This window comes from Sarcophilus harrisii, chromosome 5 (genome assembly GCF_902635505.1).
Source record: "Sarcophilus harrisii chromosome 5, mSarHar1.11, whole genome shotgun sequence".
In the NCBI taxonomy this organism is placed as follows: Eukaryota; Metazoa; Chordata; class Mammalia; order Dasyuromorphia; family Dasyuridae; genus Sarcophilus; species Sarcophilus harrisii.
In genome coordinates, this window is record NC_045430.1 from 239,627,606 (window position 1) to 239,640,895 (window position 13,290).

Consider the following 13,290-nt stretch of genomic DNA (forward strand, 5'->3'; position numbering starts at 1 on the left):
GTGGCCACCCTTCCCCCACTCCACCATGCTTCCTGACCCTAACTTATCACAGCTAACTTTTTAGGGTGCCATTTCCCCAGGATCCAATTGCCAGCTCAAGACGGGCCCCAACCTCATGGGATATATCTCCTTTTCCCATGGCAAATGGCAGATTTACTAGGGAATTGTGCCTTTTTCTTCACATTTCTTGAGAGCTATTTTCCTCTTTTTCTCTCATACCTTCTCTTACTGTCCCACCTCTCTTCTTCCAAAGCATACTTGCTCAAACCTTTTCCAACATATATTACACACTCCCAAACCAATACTAGATGCCACATTTAAACGATTAATTGCTTTTGCAAATCTTTCTTGTCCCTTCTCTTTAAGTCAAAGAAAAAAAATTCTTTAAAACTTTAAACTTCAAGGTTTGCAAATAACTGAACCAAATTTCATAAAACTTATAGAAGCCTAATAGAGATGACAAATTTTTAAGGCATAACTCGGTTACAAATTACCCAATACCTCTAGAAAACAACACACCATCTAAGTAGGGAGATACAACCCCAACCTCCCCTAAGGTAAACTACCGGCAATTTGTTTTAATAAGCTATATTTTAACTTAAAATCCCAAACACAGCTTTAAATTCCCGATAATATAAAACCACTTTCGCCATCATATTTAAAATAATAGATTTCACCAAATAGCAATTTATTTCCCTTGGTTCCACGAGAGCCTGCTGCAGTCAGGACCCATGGGAGGGAAAGGAAAGAAGCCACCATCTTCACACTCTCATTCCCACATACTTCCTTGATGTATAGGGTTATTGTGATCCCAATTTGGATCTACTAAAGAGTATTTCTGGTCAGCTGAAACTACTCCTGCAGCTGGAGGGTTTCTCCTGTCCCACTCCTTCATAGCTGCACCTCTAATTAGTCCCCTCTCCTCTTGTTGAGAAGAGAGAATTCAAAATGTTATGGAACACATTAAGAATTAGGGCTTCCTCCCTTGTGGATTTACTATCCTCAATATGATTGGCTTAGGAAGAATGAAAATTCTATTGCACGCCTTTTGCATGCAACTGTGTGATAAACTGCTATAACTGATCTGAGTACTATGGATCATAATAAATATATTATGTATATAATAATATAATAAATATATTATATATAGTGCACATTATAATTCCTGAATACCAGAAATCTATTGAAAGATTATTTTTTAATTACATATTTTATGGAAATGCGCCAACCAATCTAATGGATAAAGCACACAGCTCTGGATCAAGAAGACATAAGTTCAAAACTAGTCTCATACACTAGATGTGTGACCCTGAGCAAGTAACTAAACTCTGCCTAAGTTTCCTCATCCATAAAAGCATCTGGAGAAGAAAATGGCAAATCACTTTAGTATCTTCACCAAGAAAACCCCAAATGAAATCGTGAAGAGCTGAACATGACAACAACAAAAATAATATCAAGCATTACTGAAGTATTTTCTTTATAGGCAATATAATAAAACAAGGCATACAGGGAAATGAAAAGAGAGAGAGAGAAACCAACCTTTTAAGCGCTTTCTTTTGTCCTCCAAAAGCAATTACAGTTCTAATTGCTGCAAGGACCTCTTCAGCTACTGCTCCAGCTTTTGCATATGCTAATGATTCTTTTTCAGTAAAGGAAGACAATATCTGTTTTTAAAAAAATAGAAAAATCCACTTTTGATACCATGATTTAGAAACATGTTCAGCATTAGAAACATGTTCACTAAAATTCTACTATGAAGGCTTATGCTATTATGAAAATACCTCATGGATATTCTTGAAGGCTATACCAATGGAAGGCCAACTCTAAGGGATGATGCAGTTAGAAAGCCTCAGTGATGGACTGCTGTCTAAGAATCAGTCTAGGAAAGAAAGAGGGAGGGAGAGAGAGAAAGAAAAGGAAAAAAGAACAAAGGGAAGGAGGGAGAAAGGAAAGAAGATATACACTATATATGTGTGTATACATATATATAGATAACTGCATTTAAAATAATTGACTTTATTTGTAATCTTACATATTTTAAAGTTTTTCATAATCTGGTCCCTTCCTACCTTTCCAATCTTCCTTTATTATCATTAATATCCTTCTGCTTATTCTGCAGTCTACTGACACTGATCTCGTTGTGTTCCTCATACCCAGTACTCTATCCCCTGAAGGGTTGTGCACGAATTGTGTTCCATACCTGGAATTATTTGTTCCCTGGCTTCCTTTCAGTCTCAGCTAAAGTCTCAACTTCTCTAAAAAGCTTTTCCTGGACCTTCTTAAATTCTTCCTTTAAAGATTATTTCTAATTTATCCCATATACACTTTGTATATCACGATAACATGTGGTCTCCCCCATTACACTGTGAGCTCCTTCACAACAAGGACTGTTTTTTGCCTTTCTTTGTATCCCAAATAATTAGCACAGTATCTAACACACTGTAAGTCCTTAACAAATGCTAGTTGCTTGACTGTATTTAAAGATCTTATTCTGAAAAAGGGTCCATGACACAAAAAACATCTTGTCTAGGAAGTTACCATATATATCCCTCTATGCAAAGTAGCCATATGCAACTTTTCTCACTTGGATATCATGTAATAATAAAATAAATAAAAGGAGTGAGAACCAAGCATACTTAAAGGCAATTTATATAGGGTACAATCTGTTATTATAGTTGTCATCTTGATACTGAGATCTCAAACATGTTGAACCAGAAATGGAGAATTGAAAGTAGGAAAAGTCCAGTTGGCTATAGAGACTGCAAGCCTGAAAGAGATGCCTAATGCCAGAGGCAACAAAAAACTTCTGTTGTGATCATCCATGGGAAACCTATCTACCCAGCTACTTAGAAAGCTCCATTGACCTTCTTTGCTCTGTCAATACCCTCCAATGTCATTACTGAAGTTAAGTCAGGAAGTACTCTAAAGCTTTCAATTAAACCAAAAAGTGGGTTGCACTTTAAATAACTTCTTAGTTATCTGTATCTAGAACTTAAAAGCCAAATGCCAGCAACCAAACAAATATACACAAATATTATCACATAGCCAATTAATTATAGTAGCTCTTATTAAACTTTTAAATCATTCATCTAATTCAGTGATAAATTAGTATCTAAGGGATGCAGAATCATTAGGACTACAATTGCAAAGATCTATTATCAATAGGTAACCTGGTATCAGAGAAAATCAAATTCATATACTTTCTCAGACAAATAGCAACTGTGTGACCCCAAGTAAGCACCTACCCTCCATAAACCTGGTTTCCTCATTGGCAAAATGGGGATAATAATAGCATCTGTCTCACAGGGGTGTCAAGGATCAAGTGAAATATTTATTTTGTAAACCTTATATCACTATAAAAATGTTAGCAATTAGTTATGTCTTTTCTATCCTTATTTAGTCCAAACTCTCTCACATTAACCAAATTTCTCTCTCTCACACACACACACACACACACACACACACACACACACACACCAGCATTTTAACAGAAAAAGGCAAAATGAGAAAACACATTTTCAATAAAGAAACCTTGAGCTATTACCAGTGATCAAACATCACTTTGCAAAAATTAATTACAGAAAGGCAAGCTACTATTAGTGATTTGCATTGTTGGTTAGCAGACATAACTTCTTCTCCATCCTTCTATATTATTAGCACAGTCTAAATACCAACAATATGTAAATGAGGCAGTGTCCATAGTGTCTCCTAGCCAGCCTCAGAGACAGGAAAACCTGCTTAGCCACACAGTAGCTAAGTGACCTAGGCTAAACATGAGACTCTCCAGGTTCTAGACAACTTTCTAAGTCTATAAGTGACAATATTGTATTGGCAAAAAAGAGTTCCCTACAGCATATTTTAAGCCCAGACCAAAAAATAACCAAGTAAATAATGAAGATAATAAAAACTTGGAGAAGCATAATGTTATATAGCTAACAAAGCATTTTAGATATGTTATCATATTTTATCCTCTAAGATGGAGAGAAGTAATATAGGGTAATGAAAAGAACACCAAATCTAGGATCAAATCCTAAAAGAAAATTCGATAATATTATTTAACTTCTCTATGCTTCAGATTTCACACCAGTAAAATAAGACGATTGGTCTAAATTATCAATAAGAACATATTCAAGCTCAAAATCTCTGATACTATGATCCCAGAGTAATTATATTCATGAGGAAACTGAGGCTCAAATATTTCTCAGTCACATACATAAGTGGAAAGGACTAGATTCAATTCTACATTTACTTCTTCTTACTAAGAGGAATGACACTATATAATATAGCAAGATAACTTATCTTGCTATATTATATTAATTATGAAATTATATTCATTATCATGAACTTACCAAGTCAATAAAGGGAGCTAATTCATTTGGAAGTGATTTTCTTTTTCTCCCCTATTTAATAGTATTTTTTTTTCCCCAATTACATGTAAAAATAGTTTTTAACATTTACTTTTAATAAGATTTTGAGTTCCAAATTTTTCTCCCTCCCCTCTCCCAAGAGAGCAAGCAATCTCATATGGGTTATATATGTATGGTCATGTTAAACATTTCCACATTAGTCCTGTTATGAAAGAAGAATCAGAACAAAGGGGAAAAGCCAGAAGAAATAAAAATAAAAACAAAAAACAATGTGAGATAGCACACTTCAATTTGCATTCAGATTTCATAGTTCCCTTTCTGGATGTGGATGGCATTTACTATCATGAGCTTTGGAAATGTCGTGGGTAATGTTCTCCTGGTTCTGCTTATTTCATTTGGCAACAGTTCATGTCTTTCCAGGTTTTTCTGAAATTCACCTGTTCAGCACTTCTTAGAGCAAAATAGTATTCAGCTACATTCATGTACCACAGCATGTTCAGCTATTCCCTCAATTTCAAATTCTTTGCCACCACAAAAAGAGCTGCTATCAATATTTTTTGTACATGTAGGTCTTTTCCTTTTTTTATGATCTCTGTGGGATATAGACCTAGTGGTGTTATAGCTGGTCAAAGAGTACGGACAGTTTTATATTCTTATGGGGATAGTTTGGAAGTGATTTTCAATCGGCAAGGATAAAAAGAAAAAAAAAAAGTATGCTGTTCAATCACTATCACTTCACCAAAAGGCCGGTTAAAACCATAAGGGAGGGATGATGTTGGTCCCTCAATTCTTCAAGCATCCCAGTATGCTGGAGTTTATTTTGGGCATTTTGAGAGGCAATATAGAATAGTGGATAAAGTTTGTCTTAGAGTTAAGAAGATAAATCCATCTCTGGACTCTACACATCTCTTTTTTTTGACCACTGGCAAGTCCCTCAACCTCTTAGTGTCTCACATGACTCTTTAAGACAAGAAGTCTTAATCTTTTTTCTGTGTCATGGACCCCTTTGATAGTGTGAATAAACCTATGAACCCTTTCTCAGAAGAATTTTTCCCATTGTATTATATAAATGACCTATATTTACAAAAGAAAATTACTTTTGTTGAAATACAATTATCAGAATATTAAAGCAAATTCACTGAATCCAGGACAAAAACTGTTGTGCTTTGATTAAAATTTTAAAAACAGGATTGATTAACGTTGGTAGAGGTTCTCCTCATTGATGAAATGACAGGCTCAGACCCAGAATCGCATTTTGCATTCTTAGTCTATATACATGTGGTGTTGGACTGTTGCTGCACAACAATGTGTCTTTTAGTCTTAAGTGTGTTCAAAGAACATCTATTAAGTCAGAAGATCTAAGTTGTGTTAGTATCAGAAGGCCATAACAACAAAATTCCATATCCTTGAAAGAGTAAAGAAATACGAGTCACACTATAAAATAAGTATATATATTTTTTTTAAGTTTCTCCAATGATTATAGCCTTCAATTCCCCATGTTAGTAGTCTATCATCAGGATTGTAAAGTAACAAGAACTAGAAATTTATAGAATAATTTATAGCCAGAAAGATACACAAATTTCATCTGACTAATTATTAAGGAGAAACTTCTGCTACTTCCCATTTATTTTTAATGGAAGGTCTAAAGCCCAGTGAACAGAAGGGGCTGTTGGTTCAATATGTATGGTAGGTGTGTTTTATTTATTGGTGAGAAACATCTCTGTAAAAATTCACAGGTTTTACATACCTTTGCCCAGATGGCAGCTGACAGGCCAAGGACAGGACTGATGGCCAGAATCACAAGAGTTAGCTTCCAGCCTCTTGTAAATCCAACTATAAAACCTGTGAGGAATGTTGCTACTGCTTGAAAGAGCATTCCTATTTTGTCTCCAATTCCGTCATTAATTTTGGAGACATCACTAAAAAAAGAATATAAATACTACTGTCAAAAATCATAAACATTTAAATCGTTTTCTACTGGGTTTAAGGTTATTTCTAATACTATAAAACAAGGGTCAATACCCCTTCTAATTTTTGTTCTACCAAATTGAATATTTACTACACAGAACTATGGCTCACATATGTGTACACTTATGTGCTACAAAACAACTAAGCTCAGACATAACAAATAGCTCAAAAGGTCTCCATCCCTAGGGGAGAAAGTTAAGAAGTAAACTATCCATATTCACACTTTTTTGTTATTGTTAAGTCTAAAAATACAGCCTTTTATGTCAAGACACACAAACCAAACATGCATTGTCAACATAAAAATATAGGGGCAATTTTGTACACTCCATAATTTCATTCAAAAATCACTATTAAATACAAGTATAAGCCCCACTTTGTGATACAAAACGAAATAGAAAACAATTCCTGTCCTCAGAGCACTTATAATCTAGCAATTATTTCCTTCAGAGTTAGAGCTCTTAAAAATGGGAAGAAATTTTAAAATCATTGAACAGAAAGAATCAGCTTCAAGTTAAATATCTAATAATATACTTACTCAGCTAGTCGAGTGTTCAGTTCCCCCACATCATGGATATCAAACCAACCAATTTCCTGGCGCATTATTGCATGGAAAAAATTTTCTCTAATTTTCTTAACTTGCCGTCCAGCAGCTAAGGTCCAGAATGAAACCTGAATGTAGGCAGCAAGTACCAAAGCACTCCAGTACAATAAATATGGAAATACAACTTCTTAAATCACTCGCAGTCTCTTCACCCAATAAATTTTATACAATCACCTCTTATATAGATATATAAAATACATATACAAATTGACATTTTACTGATATAAGTCATAATTTTGTGACTTCACATTCAGTTAAGAAACTCCATGTAGGGATTGTAACCCACAGTTTAGAAACTACATGTGAGGATCAAATATATATATATATATATATATATATATATATATATATACTATGATATAAGTTAGATATAAAAATACCAAAGGAGAAAACCAAATTCTCTAAGGAAGAAATTGCATAGGACAATATCACTTTTAGATTTGCACCTAGGTTGGACCTTGGAAGAGTTTGCAAACAAGGAAGTAAGCTTCCTTAGATCATTATATTAGGTAGCATTATGAAAGATAGATTAGATAGAACTTGATGAGAAGAAAAGGAGACCAAATCATGGGCAGTTAAAATAATTAATAAAATAATAATTCTAACTACTGACTGTGCCAATAGAGGAGAGAAAGGCTGTGAGATACTCTAAAAATGAAGTGACAGTCCCTGACAGCTGATTAGATGTGATGGTAGAAAGTTGAGGATGACTGAAGCTCAGAATCTGGAAGTGACAAATTGCATCAGAAATCAACAATCATGAAAATGGGAGAAGTGCAGGTTTGGGAGGAGATGGTAGGCTCTCTTTGGAGTATGTTGAGTTTGGAAGTGCCAGCAGGACACATCCTTCCCGTGATCTAGTCTTATTTTAAAATAAGTAATATTAATGGAGGAGGAAAAATTCTGTTGAGAAGCCATCCAACTTTTCTTGCATCATGGTCCCTGCTGCTAACAAACTGCATTCCAGGTGAGTTGCATGCCACTTCAATATGTCTACATCTTGTGACTCTCTGACTGATGAGATTACCAGGCAGTCTTAACCAAGTCTGTAAAACAAGCTCCAAAGGGTTGGGACTCAGGCAGGTTATTCCAGAGATCTCAGGATCTTATTTGACTCCTCCAAATCAGTTACCATTACCTTCCACAAGCTTCCTCTCTAATCTGTTCTCCATTGAATAGAAAAATCCTTAGAAAGAGAGAGGAATGTAGTCCTTAAAATCAAACAAAAGTCTCCTATGATTCAATTTTAATCCATTTCCTTTGTTGGACAAGATTTTTGCCCCTTTACAGCATTTCTCTTTCTTATATCCTGTCTTTTTGTTCCTTGGTATTTATTCATTACTCTAAATGGAAGCAAAATTGTGAGTGCTTTAAATGATGAACAATTTTAAAAATATATTCATTTTTGTTGTTGTTTGGTTTGGAGTTTGTTGTTGTTATTGTTGTTAAGGCAATTAAGGTTAAGTGACTTGCTTAGGGTCACACAGCTAGTAAGCGTTAAATGTCTGAGGCTAGATTTGAACCCAGGCCAATATTCTATTCACTGTGCCAGCTAGTTGCCCCTTGGTTTTCTTTCTTTCTTTCTTTTTTTTAAATATCACTGTCACCACCTCCTTACTCCCTTTAGAGCCTAACTCCCTAAATGGACCTTGGGTTTATTTTGCACATATTTTGTATAGGTATAGATGTGTACATGGTGTTTTCCCCAATAGAAGGTAAGCTCTTTGAGGGCAGGGATTGCTCCATTTTTTAGTCCTTGTATCTCTACTGCCCATCCCAGTGCTTGGCATATAATAGGTTTTTGTTAGGGAAACAAGCATGTTTACTCTAACTTTTCTTCATATTTCTAACCGTATTTATAACTGCTCCTTCCTAATCCTCCAGTCCTTAGCATTCTCTCGAACAGAGACCAGAATGAACACAGCATTCTAGTGAGATCTGGGCTGTATATGGGAGTCACTATGCAGTTCCAACTTCTCTCTCATTGTGCATTCCAAAATCATACAGCCTCTCCTTCCCATCCCTTTATTTATTTCAGCAACAGTGCTACATGATTGGCTCATCCAAAAAGCCAGAACAAAATAATGACTTCAGATTCCCATTCTATGGAAATTGAAATATCCTTTTTACTAGGAAATGTTAGCTCTGATGCTGTTATAGCTTCCTTGAGAGAGCCTGCTTTTGCTGTTTCCCTGCTGGGCTTGAGTGAGCCCCAAGTAGGTCAAGTGGCTCACACAGTGAGCCAATAGATCATCCTAAAATAGAATTTAGATTAGTAAATCATTTCTTTTAAACTATGTTCAGCCCAAACTATCATTTGGGAAGATTACCTATTGTCATGGAGTATTTTAGAGTAGAGCTATGTGACTAAGTGAGAATAGGGACACATTCCAAGTAGCTGAATGAATGAATGAATGTCAAAGTATTAATAAATTAATCATTTATGAATATAGTAGGCCCTATGAAGATTTGGCTCTGTATTATAAAAAGGAGTTTAGTTTTGTGTGTTATGAAAGGAGTAAATCAGGAGAACCTGACCGGGATCTTTTCTTTGCTCTTTATGACTACGAACAAGTCACTTCCTCTTGGAGTCCATTTTCTTGTCACTAAGATGGGAATCATAATAGTTGTGCCATCTACTTCTTAGAAAGTACTTTGTAAACCTTGGAGGTATATGTAAATATGAATGAATATTAGGGAAAGATAGAGAAATAGATGAGCAAATTGCACCATTAATGTAACTGTTTACAATTATTTGATATCTGCTGGGTTAAAGAAATATCAATATATTTTCCTGAGAGTGGTTATAGTGAAATCCAAGCCCAGCTGTTGTGAAGGAAGAAGAAAAAGTTATTTAGTGACTGAAGAAGAAAAGGGAAAGAGTGAGCCAGAACAAAACATGTGGATTTATGACTGAGTCTATGAAAAGAAAGTATTGAACGATGAGGAATAAATGTAATGAAGACAGCCATGGAGCCGGTACTGTAATCGAAGTGTCAGAGACACAGGAAGGGAAGAGAAATATGGATTTTAGAGTCAGTTGTGTAATGGGTGTATGGGAAGTGGCTTCTCTGGCAGGAAAGATGCTTACAGCCCAGCTTAGAATTGCTGGAGAAGACCCTATTTCTGGTCCTTTGCTGAGCTGCACTGAGTTACCAGAATTGTGAGGACCTTAAGAACAAAGCCCTGTTAGATTACCTAGTTGACATAGAATTGGAGTTTCAGTCTCATATAGGAAAAGAGAGCATTCAAGGAGAAAGCAAAGGCATCTAGATTCTGTGTTATCTATGTAGATAAATCTGTGTCACCTCTTATCATGAAGACAGAATAGCAATCTTATGAAAGTATGACTTAGATACATCTAGCATTGAGATATGGTTATTGATATTTTAAAAGATATATGCATTTCAGTGAGATTATTATGACATTTCTAATAATTTAAATTAAGTTTTTATGTGAAGCAAGGATAGGACATCAAACTTAAATCCTAGGAGGCAATGAAAGCAGGAAGGAAATTCAAATTTTGTTGAAAGTGATAGTCCAAAAGCTAAAGAATCACAAGTATATTTCTGTAGTATAAGAGAAGTTATTTAAAGGACAAAGCTTCTGACCTGACATAAGATGAATAAACCTAATCTCTAAAGGTGAGGCTTATTATTTTTTCTTTTTTATTATGAACTTATCAACATACATAAATATTCTAATATACAAAGAAAAAAACATATTGTATGTGAAACTATGAACATCTCTTAGATTGCTTTTTAAAGATTTAAAGGCTGTTTTATATTAAATCTATCACTATAGCAACAAAATATTTCTGTGTCCCTATGAATTTTTTATATTATTTGGTATGTTTTATTGATTTTTTCTTTTCTTTTCTTTTTTTCTCTTTTCTTTCATACCTGCCTATTACTTCCCTTAATATCCCCTCTCTATAACAAATAAAATGGTAAGCATATTTAAAGGTAATCTAGGGTCCTGATTAAGACTTGTTGATTTCACTATGCAGATATAATATTATGATTCCTAAATTTAAGGTTGAATTCAATTAAATTTTTTCCTTGGCATGTTGAAGAATGTTAAGGTTAGATTTCAGGTTAAGTATTGTAGAGATGATTGCCAACCTGTTTAAATATGTGAATAACCAGAGAGATTTTTGGTTGCCTAAAGATTTCAAATGTGGCTAATTTACTTTATTGGTCAGTGCTCTCACATGCTGGCAATTCTCTCCCTAGATACAAATATCTAGTTCAATATTCAAACATTCTCTCATGCTGATTTTTATTTTCACCAAGTTCAACATTTGGGAAAAACTAGAATAGGTACAGGGAGGGTAGGAATTATTCTTACCTTTCTGAGTTTGAGTTTGTTAGGATCTCTCTGATAGAAAAAATCTCTGATAGAGAAAATCTCTCCACTTCCATAGAGCTCTAGAAGTTAGTAGCATACAGCGTGACCAAATCCATGTGAACAAAAGTTCTGTGTTGTGCACAAAGAACAAATAATCCTAGACTTGGATCAGGTGCTGTGTGTGCCAAATAAAACTAAGAACTTTTTCAGATCTGCCTCAGGTTTATATCTTATACATATAAAATAATATATATATATATATATATATATATATGTATACAGAGAGTTATATAGTTATGTGAAAAGTTATCTATAAAAACATTTACATATAAATATATGTTTATAATATATAAAATACTGATCTATGTGTATCTATACTGTGTACATATGTTTATGTATATATACATATATATCATTATTTTCATACTACCCTATGGATATACTCCTTAAAAAAAAAAAGAGCAAGCTATCTTAACTTGTTAATGTGAACAGATACTCAGTAGAGAAAGAAAAAAAGAAAGAAAAGCAGGAGAAAGAGGGAAAGAAAGGAAGGGAAAGAGGGAGAGAAAAAGGAAGAAAGAAAAAGAAAACAAAAATGGAGGGAAGAAAAAAGAAAAATGAAAAGGCACATTTAAATGCTTCCTATATGCAAAAGACTGAGCTAAGTATTGGGAATGTAAATAGAATAATAAGACAGGGGACACACATTTTCAGCAGGAAACAATAAATATAAAAAGTTTGATCTAGTGGTCAAATAGTAGTGTTCAGTGCCAAAATAGATGATGATGCATCATCTTTAATGTCAGTATCAAAGACTTTGTTCTTCTGAGTAAAAGCACCTGTAGAAGTAGTTTCTAGGTCACATATTCTTGGGAATTGCTTCCCAGATTTATGGTTCTGAGAGTGGAATGGACTAGGGGATTGAAGGGTGGGATGGTATACCGCTACTCCCAGAGTTCTTGGAATTATCTGAATCATCAAGAGTTAGTGCTGGTGGTAAAAAAAAATAAAATAAAAATCTGATAGGCCCCTCTCCACAGTGATTTCTCCCTTCAGTGATGGTGTTGGGGCCTGGCTGGATAAAGAAACACTTGTATAGAGTACCTTGCCATCCCAAGCTTATGGGAGTCAGGGTCCCAGGCTATCTCCATCATGGGTTCAGCGGATGTAAATACTTAGACTGTAATAAAAAAAATGATAAATATGAAACATATAAAGAAATATGGAAAGATCTATTTGAAGTGATGCACCTAAAACAATAGGACAAAATCTGTAGTTAAGAGAAATATGGAAGGAAGGAAGTCAGGGAGGAAGAGCACAAACTTTATTTTTGTTTGTTAATTTATTTCTTCCTTATTAGATGCCAGTGACTTTACGTACACACACACCATACACACACACTCATATGTATTCCTTGCTTTCTGTTTGATTCTTTGGTGTTCATATTTATTAATTTTTACACATGCATGTTTTTAAAGAAGGAAGACAAAACAGGAGAAGGAGACAGTAGGGAAAAGAGAAGAAACGAAGTAAAAATTACATTAGAAACAAAACATCTTAGAATTCATAGGATCATAGATTTAAATGTGTAAAAGACCTCAGAGATCAGGTAATCCAATCTCCTACTTTTACAGATTAGGCTCAGAGAGGTGATGAAGTCCCACAGGTTAATAAATAGCAGAACTAATAATGAACTCATTGCTTGCTTCACTGTGCCATTTTGGAAAGGATCTTAGAAATAGTCTAGTCCAATCTACTACATATACTTGAGCTAGAATAGGAACCATGGATCTGAGGATTAAAAGGTGAAATTTATCAGGACTGTTAGAGTTTTGAATTTAAAATCTAAAAAGAAAGTTTTGTGATTTTCACTATTATTCTTTAGTACTGAATGTGCTTGTGGGTCACATTCAGGATTTGTATGAAGTACAAGGGGGTAAGAAAAGTATAGATAATACTAAATTTAATAAGACATATATAAAAATGCCAGGTTAGGATATGTGT

General features: G+C 34.5%; 2 protein-coding genes across 2 annotated transcripts in view; both read right to left on the bottom strand.

Moving 5' to 3' along the window:
• Positions 1 to 13,290, bottom strand: part of LOC100917353 (ATP-dependent translocase ABCB1) — a 151,724-nt gene that overhangs the window by 55,962 nt on the left and 82,472 nt on the right.
• The window catches only part of LOC105750830 (ATP-dependent translocase ABCB1), a 64,378-nt gene that overhangs the window by 23,147 nt on the left and 27,941 nt on the right, over positions 1 to 13,290 (bottom strand). Inside the window, exons 4-6 of the mRNA XM_031938525.1 lie at positions 6,871 to 7,032; positions 6,115 to 6,286; positions 1,540 to 1,664 (exon numbers count right to left, since the gene is read on the bottom strand). Coding sequence (XP_031794385.1) covers positions 1,540 to 1,664; positions 6,115 to 6,286; positions 6,871 to 7,032 — 459 coding nt within the window. The remainder of the gene's footprint in view (positions 1 to 1,539; positions 1,665 to 6,114; positions 6,287 to 6,870; positions 7,033 to 13,290) is intronic.